The sequence below is a fragment of the Amia ocellicauda genome, chromosome 11 (genome assembly GCF_036373705.1).
Source record: "Amia ocellicauda isolate fAmiCal2 chromosome 11, fAmiCal2.hap1, whole genome shotgun sequence".
Classification (NCBI taxonomy): Eukaryota; Metazoa; Chordata; class Actinopteri; order Amiiformes; family Amiidae; genus Amia; species Amia ocellicauda.
In genome coordinates this window covers 4,953,379-4,972,779 of record NC_089860.1, presented here as the reverse complement: position 1 = coordinate 4,972,779, position 19,401 = coordinate 4,953,379, and the positions used below count along the sequence as shown (strand labels likewise).

The following is a 19,401-nucleotide window of genomic DNA, read 5'->3' as shown; positions in this document are numbered from 1 at the left end:
TGTGTGTTGAGAAGTCAACAGTTAATTGTGCTTTGTGCAACAGCAGCAAAAACAGCATAGGTCACAGTCCATGCGTCTTGCTTCCTGACTGGAACTGAAAATGAGAAGGAGAACTGAAGTTCACAAAACTTTCAGAGACTTTTATTCAGAAAAGCAGAGTTTCACTTCCTCTGCATGCTGCATACACATCCCTGAGGTTTCCAAGCAGCTTTGTAAACTAACTCTTGCTCCTCCAAACACCAGAGCTATTTTCCCCATTTGCCAAGGGATTAAAAAAAACATAACAGTAACAGACAAGTAAATAGTAGTTTTACGGTTGTGTGCTTCCCTATAACACTTGTGTTTCTGTGCTTTAAAGTCACAGATAGAGCCCAGATTTTTGGCTCTTCAGTTTATTTGGAGCCCCCTGCTGCTAAGAAAAAAACACGCTGTTACATTTCTCTCTGTCTGATTTCCTGTACAGGTAGAGGCTGAAAATGAAGCTGGTTCACTGGAGAAGAAAGAGTCTGAAGTAGAGGTGAGTAATTCTGCAGAGTGTCCACAAGGGGGGAGCCACAAGCCACATCTAAACAAATACTGTTCCTAGAACAAGAAGTGCAACTGCTGTTACTAACCGTTTGCTAATCAGCTTCTTATTTTCTTTTTTTCTTTTACTCTCCTAGAACTAAAAACACAACTTTCAATCTCAATTTCAGTTTAGGCAGACTGCACCACATCAAATGAAAGGTTAAGGATTTCATTAAATCAGCAAAATGTCCATTTACCTCAGCATTATCAGCTGCTACAACCTCACCAACAAAAGTTTTCATATTATTATTATTATTATTATTATTATTATTATTATTATTATTATTATTATTATTATTATTATTATTATATAACTTGTTATTTGCCCCTTTATTCAAAATATGTTGTAGTAACAGCATTGGACTGAGTGTATGTCAACTGACTGTAAACAGTTAACTGAATAACCAAAAAACAGACAGCAATTTGCATCTTGAGACAGGGGTGGGACCTTGCCAACACTGAGCTTGGTCCATGAAAGGCAAACCTTCACGAGTCACAAATTAAGCTGTATTTGTTCATTAGCAAAGGTGATGCACAGTGCTTCAGCAGTTTGTCCTCAAAGTACAAATGAGAATACACCATGCAGAAATAACTGTAGTATGTTAGTTACATCCACACATATTCTCTATTACAGAAGCACAAGTGTGAATGTGAGCACAAGAGATGGATTGTGTGTGTCTGTGTTTGTGTGTGAGTGTATGGGTTAGTATGTGTATGTATACATGTGTGTAAGCTGGACTCATGCACTCTGGATGTTTTGTTGCAGGAGGCTGCCGCAATTATTGCTCAGCGTGCAGAGAACCCACGGGAGTTTTTCAGGCAGAAGGAGAAGGCTGTGGCCTGCAGCTTTGACAGCTCCCCAGTCTCCTGCCAGAGGACAGGTGAGGCTCAGACGGCGACAGGCATGCAGAGAGGGAAAGTGAGGTGCTGGGGGCTGCTTTAAACCAGAGCTTGCTTGAACCCCTTCAGAAGTTGCCTGAGAAAATTATATGTGCATTAAAAAATAGAAACAACAAAAGAAAATGTTACCTGTGTGCCGTTCACAAAGCCAAATCCGAACCTGACTATAGGATGATTAGAAAATAATCAAGTTCTGTTCATTTTGTTGTTTGTTTGCTGGCTATTATCTTATTAATCTGAGGAGCTCCTGCATCTGTTTCTTACTGAAGATATCCCAGGGAATCGGCTTCAACAATTTGGTTGGGTTAACTTGTTCCAGACACCTACAACCCTTGGTGTAAAGATGTCTTCATTTTTTTTCTTAACACACTTCTCTCCAGCAGTCCTCTAAAAAGCATATATAGGTATTTTTAGACAGGTATTTTTATAGACAGGTATTTTTCATATTTTTCATATTTTCATAGACAGGTATTTTTGGTATCAGCTTCACTTTATCTTTAACTTTCCTCTTTACTGAGGAGGTGAAGACTTGCCTAGCCAATGGCTGCACCAGTGGTTCTAGTGTCTATCTGGAGGTTGCAGTGGAATCCAAACCTAATCACATCTGCTACTAAAGTTAACAATGCATTTTAAGTCACCTCTGCAACAAGAAGTACCATTTTCTTGAAGATTTGTTTCCTGGTTTTCTTGTTTGCTTTCATATCCATATCTCTGTTAGGCAAACATGTCCATCTTGAGAGTTACATAGCAAGCAGTGTCTCTTCTGGAAGGCATCTGTAGTTGTAATCTTACTGTCAGTTCTGCTTCAGCCAGCACTTTTTGAGGGAGCGCCAGTGTAGAAGTTCTGTAGTGTGTACTTCTGGCATTTCTAAGTAGTGATATTGCCCCATTCATACCAAAGATATAGAAATCAAGTGGGATTGCAGGCCGAATCATGAAGCCCAATATTTAGCAAAGTGGTGTATATGTTAACTTTTCATCTACTTGAAGCACAGTTCAAGCTGTGAGGTATTATTGCTGCATTAGTGTACAATACTGTACACACAGAAAAACTGATAGGTGAGTAGAGGCCCAGACAATCAGTAGGTGCTCCTGCCTCCTGCTCTCATTGGAGGGGTCCTTGTATAGGTGCTCCATCCTGTGCCTGTTTTGGCTGAGAGGTAAAGTGCTGAAACCTTTCCACAGCAGTCAAAGCAAATGCACCATCTACTAACAAAATATTAACATCATCATTGACATTCTTCCCCCTTTTTTCCCTACCCCATACTTTTCAAAAAGTTGTTACGTGTCTCACAAATTAGGTCTAAACTGCATCAGTGATCGACAAATCAGAATCTGCAAGTTATTTGTATATATGTTGTCGTCTTTTTCCTACCATTCTTTTTATTTTTGTAATCAATAATTGTTAATCAACTGGTCTTTGAAAACATAAACTTGTTTGAATCTGCAATGTCTGTCCTATGATCCTGCACTCAGAATAGAAGCGTGTACCAACTATGTCACTTCAGAGTCACTACATATCATTGCATCAGAATCACTGTTAGATGATAACTAAATAGGAAACAGAAGGAAGAGTATGAATATGGAAATAAAATTATGCCAAAAATGGAAGCAGAATAATCTAACTGATCGAAGTGTTTAGTAGTATCTCTTTTGTACCTTAGATTTTAGTTTTGTTTTTTGTTGTTACTGCCTAAGAAATGAAAGTCATTAGAAAAGTTGTCATTTTACTGGAGAAAATCTTCAAACCTTATTCCAATTCCAAAGAATTGAGCAATGCATAGCCTGAAAAAGAAAAAGAAAAATACTTTTTTTTTTTCTCTGCACAAGTCTCCTGCATTAACATACTGTAATTAAAGTGAATAATGCTAAACTTGCATTAAAGCACCCAGATAATGGAATAGATTTTCAGCAGACTTTCATGTTGTTGCAGTTTTCAATCCATATCACTAGACTCAAAATTCCAAACTAGCTTTTAATACATTAAGTCAGAAAATCATACTGTTTAATGTCAGGAAGGTCATTGAAATGACCTTAAATCAGCAGTACTAGGCAAGTCAGTCCTTGTGCATCTATATATATTATTGTGCTATTACGAGATAACATTGCGTTATTTCGCAATAAATATTGTGTTATTTTGCAATAACATAGTGTTATTTTTATGAGATAACATTGCATAATTTCACAATAGTTTAACTCCTGTTACTAGTTTTTCAACAAAGACACTGACTAAACAGCCTACAACATATTGCTTTTCATATATAGATAGAAATAGAAATAGAAATCATAAACATCAGTCTAGACTACTAGATAGAGAGAGAGACTGTTATGTACAGCCCCTGATGTGTTCTATAGTATTTCTTTGTTGAAATGTTTCTGGAGCAAGGTGCTTTTCATGAAGATAAAAGCCTCTGGACAGTCAGGGTGCTCCATTCATCAAGACAGTTTGCCCCAGAAACATTCAAGAGCTCTATTATCTCTGTGTATATAACATATAATAATACTGAGCAGTACGTATCTTGAACACTCTTCAGAGCTGTTATCTCGTAATATCGCAATCATTTGTTTAGATTTTTCTAATACGTTTCAGTACAGTATTTATTCTGTTGAGCACTCCACATAGTAACGATTAAACTGAACAATAACTATATTTTTTGGGGGGGTGAGGGGGGGTGCTCATTTTGGTATATCTCTGTGCCTACTCTATGGAGGAACAAACAACATCCAGAATTTGTCACTCAGTCCCAAGTGTTGATGAAGCAGAATAGATGGCAGCCTCTAATACTGAGTTCAAATTTCACTGTTGCTGCTAAATCTTGTAGTATTCCCTCCAGATAATATATGCATCCTTGTAACAGGCTGGTTACACAAAAGGCCCTAACACTTTCCTTCTGTCTTCAGTCTCCCAGGGCTGCTCAAACGGCTTCAAACTAAAAAACTGTTAACCTGGCAAAGTCTGTGCTCTGCCTGATATCTCTCTTTCTCTTTCTTTTTTGCTGTGTGTCCATCCTTTTTTGTCTGTTTCCGTTTTCCTCTCTACACTCTTGTCTTGCTCCTCTGTTCTTCTCATTCCTTGACCCCCCCCACACACACTACAATCTCTGTCAACCTGCTGTCAACAATCTGGCTCTCACGTTTCTCTCTATTCCTCTCCCTCTCTCCTTTTCTCCCCCACTATCTTACTCTCTGAAAAATCTCATCTCCTGCACATTCTCACCTTGTTATTTCCACTGTCACGTATTCGTCTGTCTTGACCTGTTCTTTCACTTTCTTTTCACTTCCCTCTCTGTTTCTGATACACTGCTTTGCTCCACATCTTTATCGCCCTTCTGCCCTCAACCTCTTGCTCCACTTCTGTTCTCCTTTCTAACTTGTTATTCTCCCCTGGCCTGTTTCTTTTTTTTCCCTAATTCTCTCTGGCTTCCCCATCGTCTCTTTATCTTTTTCCTTTAAATTTTTTCCTTTCCTCTTTGTTGACTTTTCCTTTTATTTTGCTTTTCCTTCCTTTCGTGATTTGTATACATTTATATCCTTTTTCCCTACCTGTTCTTTTTCTTTCCTTTTTCTACTTTCTTTGTTATTCTTTCTTTGCTTTTGCTTTGTCTCCATTCCTCTCTCTCTCTCTCTCTCTCTACCTGTGTCTGTGTCTCTGTTTGTCTCTGTCTCTGTCCTGCCCCTCGTCTCCTCCTCTCTCAGGCCGGTTGGACAGCCCATTCTTGAAGCTGCAGCACAGTCTTCCCGAGCCCAGCTCGTCCCCCCCTCGCTCCCCACTGCTGTCGCCCGCCCTGCCCCACGTCCGGCTGCAGCCAGGTCTGCCCGGTAGGTACTGGACTGCCCCTGTCCCTCTGCCCACCAGTCTAGCTGGAGGGCCAAACTGCAGTGCACATGCTGTTACAGTGCACAGTGAGGCCAGTCTCTCGTCCACCCTATTTACTGCTGCAACAACAGTATATCTCTCTATCCCTCTGTCCTCTCTCTGTCTTTCTCTCTCAGATTTCTTCTAACAGAGAGTAGAATAGCAAAGCACTACACTGCAGCAGCTAAACAGCATTCAAATAGAACCATTTAAGACCAATAGCATCTCTGGGAAAGGCTGTTTTGACATACTTGGCTATGTCATATTCACACACGAGAAGAATGAGGAGACAATTTGAGCTGCAGTGAAGAGATAACATGCAATATTTTGTCCACCATTTACAGTGGCTATCAAAAGTATTCACCCCCTTTGGACTTTCCACATTTCATTGTGTTACAACATTTAATCAGGAGTTTTTTATATAATCTGCAAATTGTTCTAAAATAATTACAAATACAATACAGAAAATAATTGAATGAATAGCAGTATGGGGGGAGTAGTATTTTTTCTTTACATTTTTGGCAATGCAGTTTGGTAGACACTTCTTGTCTCACATTGGCAGCTGCTCTGCTCCCTCTCCTGATCCTCTGATTTAACCATTAACTATATCTACAGGTTTCTCCAGGAGGGCACGAGGCCTCAGATTTAACATCTTCCAAATGAGATGAAACTGAAGCATCTTTTTCCGAACCCACCTCCTATAACTACCAGCCCCTTATGAACTTTCTTATGCCCACATTTAACACAATTGATAAGAATTTCAGTCCTCATCCCCTCATTTAATACAGAGCTCAGTCATACAATAATAAGCAGCCAGGACCTAGAGAAAATATGACGAGTGGCACAAAGTTATGCACAAAATGGAGCATACACTAGCACACCAGGGATCTGGTAATTCAGCTTAATGTCTGTAGCAGACAGCTATGTCAGCTATATGTCAGACAGTTCCACTATTTTTTCTATTTTATTGCGGGTACTCATTTACATAAGGCAGGGCTTTTCATGTTTTTTTTTTTTTCTTTCTTCATTCAATACTGAGTAAAGGAATCAATATTAATTGCTAATGTAAGGTGACCTTGACCACTAGGTCAAGGTCACCTTACAATAACAATTAATATTGGAATCTCTCCAGGGTTTTTTACTTATTGTACATTAGTATGTACAATAAGTAAAAAACCCTGGAGAGATTCCAGAGTCGTCTGAATTTTTGAATTTCAAAAAGAAAAAGTAATTTCCAATTAAGCATTTCTCTCTCTCATGCTTCATCCTCACTGGTGGACCCCATACCTCTCTGACCTGTGAGTGTTTGTGCTGATCAGATTTTTGTTTTGTTTTTTCGCACCTAGATGTGTGTTGTTCTCCTGTGTGTGCTCCTTTATTTTGGGGTGTTGTTGTTAGACCAATGTGTGAGGTAATGTGTTATTGCCACAGATGGCCTTATGACAGTTTATTCTGATATGGGAAAAGCTCATCAAAATATAGCAAACCACAGTGATGAAGACTGACCTCCTAATGTTTATGACACAAGTATAGATCTATTGCAAGCTAAGAATATGAAAAGGTTCATATAAACCTAACAATATAATATTTTATAAGTGGGCTTCCTTGTCTGAATCCTAAGATTACTGAATTATATTTTGTAAATTTGGTGGCAATGGTGACATAACCTTGTAATCTCTACTGCAGAAATTGCAATAGTTTACATCCATCTGTGCTAGGGGTCAAAAGGTCCTGTTCTTTGAGGCTTTTGGTAAGTTCAGGAAGTTTAAATAACCAATGAACTGTGTGATACCTGCTAAATTACCATGGTAGACTGTCAGTAGGGCCAGGGGGTAGAGTTGCCACCCATTTAAATGTTGTCCTAAATGAAAAAAATGATTTTATTTTGGGGTATCTCACTGCAGTGATTTCTTTAGTTACTTTAAGCCATTGAGGTGGAAACCCTACCCAACCAGAAGCAACACGGAAATATTTTAATAACTAAGGCCTATTATTGTTGGTCTTCATATTATATATTAGTAAAGTGTTATGTGTTTGTGTGTGTATATATGTGTACAGATTTATAATGGTATGTACTATGCACATCCACAATATTATTGAATGCTTTCTGACTTAATATGAACTGATACATCAGTCCTGAATTGAATTGCATTGAATATACTTAATTTTCTAGATTGCTTAGTGCATTAGTCATGCTGTTTTTCTGCATGCAGTGACACTGATACAATGCAAAGCACTCTAGGACATTATGCCTGGTTTGCCTGAATATACAAGGACTTAAACAACAATGGTCTCTGGCATTTCCCTCCACAGTATATTCAGCACCGAACTTTGTCAATGCACCCTGTTGTATTTCAGATGCGCTACCTGTCCAAATGGCAGCATTGTGATGCAACTGGCTTCCATTTCGGCATATAATATATTGCACTTTCCAGGGCCATATTCATTAAAAGTGCTGAGTTGTAACTATAGAGGGCTGCTGACTGATATGTCTTTTCAGTTGTGATAATTTCACATTGCTTTATAAAGTACCAATACATGGCCTTAGTTGCTGAATACTCCCTTTTCACACTCCAGTGGTCACTAACCTTCCTTCACAGTCACCAGCTACCAATGTGCTTGTCCACGTAAAAGCCGTAGCTGCCACTATAGTAGCCCTGCTGTTACAGAGCCAGCTTAAACTGCCATCAATGTATGAGCTTCCATCACAAAAAGGGGGAGCTGCACCTTCTAAAGAGGGCTGTTTCCTTTGCATCAGTCCTTGTCACAATTAAAATCTATGGCATAATTAGCGTGCCCTTAGGACGCCATTGTCACCAATACACTTTGAGAAAGGACAGGGATTTGAAAGTTTCCCTTCGACTGAAAATAAATGAACATACAAATAAAGCTTTACTCCTACACCAAGATTATTGGTGGTTAATTATCGTGTGTTGTAGACGGGGAACATTGTTCACTAATGGTGCCACCACGTGATTCCATTAGATGAGAATTTTGCATGTTTGTGTTTATGTGGTTTTGTTAAAAAACCGACATTAACCTTTATTCATTATTTTTATGGAGGTGCAACAATTCGGTAAATCAATGGTGTAATGCCTTATTTAGCTGTTAAAGGGCATTTTTTTCAAAATGTCCCAGGGAGCAATATGGTCACCTTTAATATAAAAGAACTTGATCCCCTATTAATTAAAATGCTAGTAACCATCTAAATCAGGGGTTCCCAAGGACGTTGATCACAGAGTGTTTTCCAAAAACTAAATTCCAAATGTTAGGTTATTATCCCTTGTTCCCTAAAAAAGAAAGACAACCATTACTGAATGGAAAGTGCATTCTGACCTGCCAATCATGTGAAAACTTGTACCAAAACTGCCCAATAGGGGCCTGTAAAAGCCGGACACAAACGACGAGAGAGTCACAGGATCCGGCGGTGCCTGGGCTTTATTGGGGTTCTCACTGGTTCAAACAAACAAAACAAAAACGGGAAACAAGGCACGAAGACACGAATGTCCACAAAACTGGTTGCCCCGGGCAGTCCAACGTGAGGTTGTCACTTCTCTCTGTGGTTAGCTGCCTCTGTCGGCGAGGGAGAGGGATTAAATAGAGTCCACAGCCTGTTTGCGAGGGAGCAGACAACACAGCTGCAGCACATGAGCACCTAATCAGCGAGCATCAGCAGCAGCAGCCGTGCCGTGACAGACAGCAGCCTGTCACAGGGCCCTGCTGGGAAGAGGAGTCCCGCCCCCGTGCGTGTGAACTGTTTCCTCCTCACAGTAGCAACCTGACATTTCTTCATCATGAAAGTCATCTGGCTGAGTGACCCCTGAAGGTCTTTTTCGGGGAACCAGGGTAATGATGATAACGTAATGTCCCCTTTCAAGTCGAAATACAACCTTCCCAGGTACCAGAATCAAAATAATTACAATAATGTTTTAACACCTGCAGTTGCTTTAAAATGTAAATATATGATGAATGAAATACAAAAATGTTTTTTTTCATTAACCCTTAATGCTCCCGTGTACAACATATCCATGTTCAGTAATGAGATAAAAACAAGTTTTTTGTTTGTTTGAACAAAGAAAACAATTCAAATGCAATATAAATAGCTTTTTCGTTTTCAAAATATTAGACTTTATAATAAATAACGAACTTTTGTAATAATAAAAACAATACACTAAAATCCAAATAGGGGGGTGCTAATGGAGATTATTCCACAAAATGTGTGAGACTGGTAGATCTCATCAGGCTGGCAATCCAAAAAGCCAAAAAGCTTGGGCACCCCTGATCTAAATCATTTGCTTATTGGGTTTGTTTTCTTCCTCAAACTACTGTGGTAGTATTCGGAAACTGGCCTGCGTTTTAAAGAAAGGAACCGATTTGTGCAAGTCTGCCTCTTATGGAATGTGCCTGAGCAGTTTAACCTGGTGTGAGGGGCAGTGTATTCTCAAAAGAAGGTGGTTGTGGATGTGGGAAGCAGATCCGGTTCAGTACAGCCTGAACTTCCACCTCACCCTCTTCGATGAAAGGCTCTTCGGCAGTTATCTCTTAATCCATTCACATTTTTTATAAACGGATTTAGCAATGAAAGTGTGGGAGAGAAGACAGCTTCCAGATCATGCCACTGAGCTAACTTTCAACCCAGGTATAAATACAGGTAATCTGCCCTTTCTTCCCAGCATTCCTTGCTTTGCATCCCTTCACCCCCCCCCTCCTCACTGCCCTCACTCCCCCACCCTCCTCACTCCTTAATTGGCGAGGGGGGGATGTTGTCCTTATGGTCAGGTCTTTGTCAATGTCTTTGCCATAACAGGAACACTTGGGAAATGCTTAACACCATTAACAAGAAATAATATTTTCTTCACAGGACTGTCAGAACAAATTAATTACTGATCGATAGTATTTGGAATTGAAATTCCAATGTCAGGCTTCTGCGACTTCTGATTAAGTGTGGTTAAGTTTGCCAAGCTGATAGATAGTTCAAGTAACACTGCTGAAGCTTTCTAAGTGCCTCTGCTATTTCATTGGATACTGCTGACAATAAAACTATCCAATCGCAAATTAAGTTCTAGAAATGAATTCCTCCTTTTGGGATGGAGAGGGTACAATATAGAGACAAGTACTTTGGATTGGTCACTAATGGATGAACTGGGGCACTATATGTCAGTACCACACTTTTAAAGTATCTCCCTGCTGTTCACTCACTTTGCTCACCAGCCCACACTTTTGTTTGAACTGCTTTGCACTCCCCTCCCCCCGCCCCCAGGCTATGTGCATTTGCAAATTAATGGAAATGTGTCCTGATAGAATTTTAAGAAAATGTATCCCAATTCTTGTTTGGTCAGTCCTGCAATTATATATATATATATATAAAAATTAGTTTTGTACAAGAAGAAAGCCACCTATATAGATGCAATCAATGGACATGCGATCATGGTAAAATTCACTATTGCAGAGTTCCACTTTTGTAGTTCTGAAAGCCAAGTATTAGCTTTTTTGAAAGATCTAATCCATAATTTTAGAAAAAAAGGTGACTGCAGACAGATGGTACAATGAAGAATGCCTTCAGCTGAAGTAAACATTATTCTATGTCTTTGAGCCCCAATCCAACAGGTTTTATGGGTGTTCTCAATGAATGGCAAAGGACCACATTGATCCTGACAAGGAAAGAAAATATTTGAGAGAATGATTTAGTTGGATTAAAAAACCCTGTTTCTCTCTAGGACCAGGGCTGGATTTGAATACCTCTGTTGTAGTGCAAATGTGAAGCAGTGAATTTTACCAAACTCATGAAGAAGCTAACATGTCACTTGGACTGGACCTCGAAGACACTGCAGTGTAGTAAAGCTTGTAATTGTAACAGTCAATGCTTTCTGTTTTGTGTGGTTATATAGAGGAGAGATTCAAACACCCTAGACATTCCAATCTACTCCATTTGAAGGTTTTCGTTCAAGTACCAGTTAAGCCATTTTATTGCTTAACAATTAATTAAATTATGTCTTTTTTTTTCAGATGAAAAACCATACATGTGCATCTGGATTAGTTTGGACATCTTGCATCCTTTAATGTGCAAGCTCCAGCAGTTATTTTAACAGAGCTGAATCAAAAGCGTGTGCTGGTTAACAGCATCTGGGAATCTGGGAACCTTTGGCATCCATCATTTGAGATTAGCAATTCACAGATGAATGGAGTGGAATAGATATTGCATTGAAATGGTGTCTGTACAAGACATTAGTACTGGCGACTCCTTCCTTTCCTCAGTTCCGTCTAGTAGAATCTTGCTGCGATGATTCAGCTGAATCATTTCTGAACAAGATCTGTTTGCAGTTGAAAAATATGTTTTTAAATTCAATTATCCAGGGAATAACACTTATTCAGATGAGGCTTCTATGGTTAATTTTGCTGAACATTTCCATTAAGCAGCTGGTTGTGTGAAAAGCCTCTAGGGGAGTGGAGTGGAAGGGTCTGTGGTTTGGAATTTGCCTGGTGTCTCTGTGTGTGTGCCTAACTAATGAGAACATGTTTCACTCCATTTCTGCAGATGACAACGCAGAAACCAGCCCCCAGCGGAGCCCTGGATCTGTATCCCCCACCCCCATCCCCAAAATTGTCACCACACCCATCATGGAGGAGACCGAAGAAGAGCCGGCACCGGAGATTCACGACGAGTGGGGTAGGCTAGAGTCATAGGCCTGTCTGTTCTGTCTCCAGGCCAAACACCAGCAAACATCCAAGCCTGCTCTTTAGCCTAGTATCAACTGAAGAGTAAAAGTATAGTTCCTGAACAAAATATTACAGTACTGTAGTTCAAAAACTGTATAGCAAATGCATTTTGTGTGCATTGCTTTTGTCCAATGTGAAAAGACCTCATTTATTTTGTTATGAACCTAAAAGAAATGGAAACTAGAAACTGCATTTTTGGTTTTAGTTTGTAATTGTACTGATTAAATAAAACACTTTGGCAAGTTATGCTTTGTACAGACAAAGTAACCTAAAACCTGATCATAGTATGTAGACCGCTTCAGTTAACACTTTTGTATGTATATTTTCTCTGCTGTTTTTTATACATAGTATATTTTGTAAGGAATATTTAAGTAGAAAAGTAAAGTAAGTCTGTAGTTCCCACAAAAAAAAAAAAACCTGCTATAGTGTTTGTTTTCCTGTGTTGACACAACGCCAACCATGAGACAACGCAGACATGCAGACTTAGTTGTTTTGGGCAGCTGGGCTTTGTGAGTCACTAGTGGTCTGATGCAGATGTTCACATAAATAATATCTACACATATGGAAGCTCAAGTGTTATGGCAATACCTGACAGTGCCACTGGGACCCAAACCAAACCAAAACTTTGACCCACCTTGCACCTTGTTGTCTTTTTGCTGGAGGCCACATTCTTTGTAATGTGCGATGTGTGAGTAGGGCATAGGCCTAGGTCAAATTAAAACTCCTACTCCTATGTTTTTTGTTTTGTAACAAGTAACAAGTGTAGGCAGTTTTGTTTGTAACCAAAAAGAAAAACTAGTTATTCAAATAAAATCAATAACAATGATAATACAGTATTATACTTTATTGAATAAAAACAACACCTACTGTAGTACCCATGCCTAATAATATGAAAGAAGAACATTTAAAAATTACATTGGCTTTTTATATACAAGGAGGCATAAGCTGTTGTAAACACTGTATGTTATTCAAGTTCAAGGCAATTAGGGAGCTGCGTAGCTTAGTTAATTATCAGAAGCTCCCATAGATATAGGCAGATTGTACATTGTCTGGCATTATTAAGAGCGATGTAGGGTAACATTTCTTGGCTAGAAAAATATGTCTATTTTAAACCATTATGTTGAGCTGACGATAGCAATGATGAAAACCCAGAGACTGAATACAGCGTGGATGTCAGTGCTGGAGGAAAAGCAATTTGCCCAACAAGGACGCATTGATATAGTTCAGAATTCAATGATAGAGTAATTTGTAATTGTCATGTATTTCTCAAAGCTAGCCTCTGATTTATAATGTAGCCTCCATATATATAAGAGTTGAACTTGGAAATATTCACAATTTAAGATTTGAACTAGTGTTATTTGGCGATTAGTTAGGTTGAATACATATTGTACATCAAACTATATTTAGCAATGATGTATTTGCAGACTGTGTTGAACACTGATTCAGTCTAGGAAAAACTAAAGATTTCAGCTGATTGAACTGAGCTGAGTTAGAGGGATGTTGTAAACTTAAGGCTGCCTTAAAGATAAAACGTATTGATTTCTATGGGGATTTCCACCACTCCTTGTCTTACCACGTTGCAGTCAGCTGGAATCTGTGCATTTTCCTCTAGACCAGTGGTTTTCAAACCGGTCCTGGAGTACCCCCTGCCCTGCTGGTTTTTGTTCCAACTGAGGTCTTAATTGCTTAATTGAATAATTAAAATTGACCTAACTAAGCAATATACCATTCAATTAAGTAATTAAGACCTAGGTTGGAACAAAAACCAGCAGGGCAGGGGATACTCCACGACCGGTTTGAAAACCCTTGCTCTAGGCTATTCCAACACATTTTGAAAAGGTATTCTTTAAAACAAAGTTGAACAAAGTCAACATTTTGAGAGGACTGGGGCTGCACTTTTGTATGTGTATTTAAGATTAATTTGCCTTCACAGATCACTGAGCTTTTTTCTTTTCTGAGCACTGGGCATCATTCCTATGTGCAAGTCCCACTTTAATGTCAGCCGAAAGAGGAAACAGTGGATGGTTGTTCAATCACATGTCTCAAATGGATCAGAAAAACGGGAAGGAGGAAGGCAAAGAGATTAAAACATAAATACACAAACACCATACACCTGTGATAAAAATATAGGAGACGGGAAGAGAGATTTAGTAGCGTAGAAATTTGCAATTCTTTGAAAGGATTTTTTTTTGTGATGAATAAGTGTGGTGCCAAAAGAAGTAGTTCATGTTGTGGTAATGCTGTTTAATTTAGAGAGTAAGAGAGAAATACTGAATAAAAAACTGCTATGGAAATGAAGTTAATGCTGGACAGTAACACTGTACTGTACCCCCTGTTCCAAGTAACCTTGATTTGTAATCATTAAAATGCCGCATTGTTCCGATTCTGTAGACAGAACAATACAAGACAACGTTAAAGCCTTTTTGCCCCCCAGTGTAAAATTGTTCTCCACTTTTTCTCCGAACAACATAGCTGTGTTGCCTCCTGCTGTATTGCCGCCTTTACCATACCGTAACTTTTGATAAAGTGAGCAAATATTGTGTTGGGGCAAAAAAGCTTTGGAAAGCACCCTGCTAATCTTAAAAATGAAAACCTAGCTAGTACATCTTTTCAGCTGGTGTATATGCCCAGTTCTAGTAGGTGAAGTTGCAAGACGTGGATCTGGAAATTGATTCCTTAGTCATACAACTTACAAAGATGATGACAAGACTTCCTCTGCGCCGAGGTATAATGAGTTTTCAGCTTATTGTGTAAACTGTACTGATGAAGCTGAATTTTTATGTGCTAGTGAAACTCCGCATCTGTCTTTGTAAATCTACTCCACATTAACCAAGAAGCATTAAATATCCAAATTGGTTTCTTGTAAGAGGCTGCCGCTTTGAAAATGTGAAAGTGCTTAGCCATGAGAGTCTCATTGATAATATATACTGGATATCTCCTTCCTAATTGTAATCTCTCTCCCCCTGTCTCTTGCTCTCTCTTTCTGCCTCTCTCCTGCTCCAGAGCTAGAACCAGTCCAGCTCCCCCCTGTGCAGGATCCCAGCCCTGCCAAACCTGTGCAAAGCGTCGCCCCCCAAGCCAGGGAAACCCCTCCCTCAGCAGAAATGGAGGTCGCCACCTTCCATGACTTGGGTGACCAGGTACCCTCCCCACTGCAGGAGTCCGACGGCCTGCTGGACCTGTGGGAGAGCCCCATCCCACAGCCCCCGGTTGCCACCTCCCAGGAGCCCCTCCCCGTGCTGGTAGACCTCATGGAGACATCTCCCCAGGCTTCCCCTTCCACCACTCTGATCGACCTGGCCACTACTGAGGAGCATCCCACCCTGCCCCAGACTCTCCTGAGCTTCGACGACCTCCCTGAGCCGCCCACCTCCTTCTGCGAGGGCCCTGTTGAGGATGATGACCCTTCCAGCCTGGTAGATGTGGCCGGCCCTCACCAGATGACACTTAGCTACCAGCATGCCCTGCAACAGGCCTCGGGCTCTGATAGCCAAGACCTAGAGGACAGCCAACTACTGATGACCAATGGAGAGACTGTGCTGAAAGAAGGGACACAGGTGAGGCTCCTGTAGTCCATGGACAGTAGCAATGGTTTGCTTTCAGCGTGTGCATCAATTGAATCTTAAAACACTAGACAAAAGCTTGTATACAGGTGGTTAACAAATGGCATATGTCCATTGTCCAGCAACGTCAACAGTGGACATGCTACTGTGGGTCTGATGTCTTTGTTTTTAATTAAGCTTTAAAACACAAAAAATATACACGTTTAGTGGTAATCCTAGGATACAGCCCTGTATCCGGCAGACCCAAAGACCAGCTAAGGACCTGACCCAACTCTCTGTGATATCACTACAAAGCCAAATGTTTGGTGACATGCCCAGGTGCTTGGGCAATCCTAGTCACCTGCAGATATTGGCTAAGCCCTGCTTTTAACCACTGCGCTCTTTGTCCATCCTGATGAGCCACAACATCCTGTAATCCTGTAACATCCTGATACCTGCAAATATTTAGTTTTTCATGGGGAATCCAACAAATTGCATCACAAAACAGAAATGCAGGTAGGCCACAGGTCAGCCCACAAAATTCACATAAAGAGACATGAAATGGTTTCTTTCAAAGGAGATTCACTATGATAAGCTATTATTGGAAGCATGCAGATTCACACACTGGAAGTTAATCACATCACAACCAGTAGAGGTGACAGTGCAAATGCATTACATTCTCCTTATGTATCACTCTCTGGCAAAAGAGAATGTGGGTCAGGGAAATTGAATATTCCCAATTCATAAATCAATGACCATCAGCAGATGGTATGCATTGCAGAGGACTGGGAGCTACAAAAGGCAGATCATTTCAATGATGATGCTTCAGAATTAAGTAGTTAGCTTCTATTACCACTAGATGGCAGGCAAAGCGATGTAGTAACATATATGTTCAAGTTTAGGCCAATAACCTATTTCATTTTGTAACTTAATTTTCATATTCATATATCTGTATTGTCTATATCGCTGTGTTTTGAGTGTTTTTATTAGTGTTATTAAAATGTCCCTTTTTTCGCTTTGCATGTTTATTTTCAACTGGATTTCACTTTTATTTCCCGGTGCAGGCGAGTGAAGGGTATTTCAGCCAATCACAGGAGGAGGAGTTTGCCCAATCAGAAGAGTGCTCTGCAAAAGTGACCCCCATGCCAGTGTTCTATAACAAACCTCCAGGTAAGCACCACTCTTGCTTTGGGAACTGTGAATATCTTAAAAAAAATTGTCAATTACAGAAAGTGTGGCAAAACATGTAGGAGAAGCACTTCTTTCAACTGAATTTACTCAATTTTTTTGTGGCTTGTGAGCTTTGGTGCCAAATGCCATATATATACAGGCATAGCACAGCCAAGACCCATTTTGCATTTTACAAAATACAAATATTGAACTGCAACTATGGTGAGCCTTTTGCTAAGATGGTGTACTCTGTGGTTGTGTCTGTGCCCTTGCAGAGATCGACATTACTTGCTGGGACAACGACCCCGTGACAGAGGAAGATGATTATGGGGCGGCAGAGTGATGACAATTGGGAAGTTGAAGGAGTTTTTCGAAAACCGAATAATGTCTTGCATCAAAGAAAAAAGACAAAATTCTGTAAAATGTAAAAAAAAAAAAAAAAAAAAAAAAAAAATGTTAACTACTGAAAAGATTCGGGTTTCTGTTAAAGATGCAAACAAACAAAAATAACAAGCTCCTTTCTGTCTTTCTCTGCTGTGTACAGGGCCTACGAAGCAGATGGTTTAATACTTAAAGTTGTGGTGTGTATATTATATGGGAGAAAGAATTTTCAGCTTGAATGGAAACAATGAAGTGAAAATAACCCAAACAAACAAAAAAGAACGCATTTGCCTGTACTAGGCCTGGGCTCCTATACCCAGGCTCTTTTTTGCTGCCCAATAGCTGCTTTCTTAGCAATAGCCTCTCCCTCTTTAATCCCTCGGGGAAAACAAAGACATTCTACCCTTCCACTTAGTTCACGCTCAGAAAAGTGATTGATAATCTTTGAATTTTATTTTTGCCTTTGATCTAGAATTTGGTTAGAGGCCTTCAGGACTGGAAGGTGCTGAGGGAGTGTGTGGTGTGTGGGGAGGCAGTATTTGGGGGGAGGGGTGGGGGGGCTTACTGTTAGATAGAGTGTTTTGGTGTCTTTTCATTTTATTGATACTGCAGGTTTCAGAGAATCCTTTTGTCGTATTAGAATGCAAAAAACAACATGCCCGACTGTTTCAAGCGCTGTGCCAATTCACTTTTTAAACTTGCTAGTAGGTTGTTCGACATCCTCATTTATTTATTTTTTATTTTCATATTACTTGGCTACCAAAACAAAGCTATAAGAAAATTGAAGGACAATGTACGTCTTCTTTCCTTATGAAATCTGGATGAGAATTTCTTAGTAATCATAGAAGGACCAATATCATACAGCTCGTAGGGTGTACAGCACTATCTTTACTATTAACCTAGAGAGTGGACCACTTTTTGTAGCTATTACATACTATATATATATATATTTTTTTTTTAATCTGTTAATCATTTTTAAATGATCTTACTGTATCCTTCTAATATTCTTCCATCATTTTTACATTTGAGCTTTAAAAGGCATTAGTGTGGCCCATGATAATTATTTTGTTGTACTATTCCATTCCATTCCATTAGCATCGTGATTTAACTGTGAGAATCCACAGGGCATCAGGTTAAGACTGTAAATGTTAGCTAGGAAGGGAAAGGAAAAAAACAAAACAACAACATTCAATTGTCATAGAATTCTGGACACATATAAATAAATCTGTCTTCCATCTTCCATGGCATCGTCCTAGGAGGATTTATCGGTCCATCACAAATTCAAACCTCTGTACTGAAGTGCAAAGAAATCCAGACAATACTATTCCCACAGTAATAAAACCATTTAAAGATGGATGAATCTGTGCCGAACAAGCAATAAGAATAATCTACCAAGTATTGTAAAAATGATCCTGATGTTAATTGTAATTGTGGCCTGTGTCACATACTTAAGGTTTGTTGTGAAATTGTGATTTTTTTTCCCTCATCAAGATCAGATAACTTTGGGAAGAGTTTGATTCCTGTTGGATGCTTTGTTGTTATTATTTTGTAATTACTTATATTTTGTAGTAATGTTCATCAAGTACCTAAACAGGAGCCAGCATCTTTAACATTAACTGTGGACCTTTTGAAATACTTTTAATGTATTATTCTACACTTTTAACCTCCATAGTAGTTATTCTGTTTCCCTTCTTACAAACTGCTAGAACTTAACCCCCTCCCCTCCTACCACCAGTTCTCTATCCCCAACCAGGCTTGCAACTTCTTTCTTTATTTTTATTTCATTTTTGTCTTGATTCTTCATTCAGTTTTTTTGTTGTTTTTGTTTTTTCTTTGCCTTTCTTCCTCCATCCGCTTCTCACGCATTCTGTTTTTGAAATAAGCACAAGATTTTTTGTGACATGCTAAGTGCTGATGTATGTTAATAAAAAGAATTTCTGAAACCTCCAAGTACTTTTGTCAGACAAATTTCTGAAACTTGGTTTACTTTTTCTGTTGCCTGTGACTTTTACTTCCCATAAAATGTTAGTGTCATGTTGTGGTTATGTTAAAATGAAAACTCTACAGTGTATTCAATAACAGTAATCTTTTGGCTCATTAGACCATTACACTACACCATAATAAACATCTTACCAAAAACTTGAATAGTCCACTTTAATACAACTGTATAAACTTATCTGACAACTGCTGCTCAGTTTAGTGCTTGGCATTATGTCAGATTCAGAGTTTAGTACTCTGCAAGCATATAGCGGTTGTCTTGGGCCGAAA

The 19,401-nt window shown here is 39.4% G+C and overlaps 1 protein-coding gene across 6 annotated transcripts in view; it reads left to right on the top strand.

Moving 5' to 3' along the window:
• Window positions 1–19,083, top strand: part of dbn1 (drebrin 1) — a 110,687-nt gene extending 91,604 nt beyond the window's left edge. For 5 of the 6 annotated variants that reach the window (XM_066716423.1, XM_066716419.1, XM_066716421.1 and 2 more), the window contains exons 9-15: window positions 464–517; window positions 1,334–1,448; window positions 5,164–5,286; window positions 11,859–11,990; window positions 15,044–15,597; window positions 16,647–16,752; window positions 17,028–19,083. In XM_066716423.1, coding sequence (XP_066572520.1) covers window positions 464–517; window positions 1,334–1,448; window positions 5,164–5,286; window positions 11,859–11,990; window positions 15,044–15,597; window positions 16,647–16,752; window positions 17,028–17,095 — 1,152 coding nt within the window. In that variant the 3' untranslated portion in view covers window positions 17,096–19,083. The remainder of the gene's footprint in view (window positions 1–463; window positions 518–1,333; window positions 1,449–5,163; window positions 5,287–11,858; window positions 11,991–15,043; window positions 15,598–16,646; window positions 16,753–17,027) is intronic. The other variant, XM_066716422.1, reaches the window with a different exon arrangement.
• The last annotated feature ends 318 nt before the right edge of the window (window positions 19,084–19,401 follow it).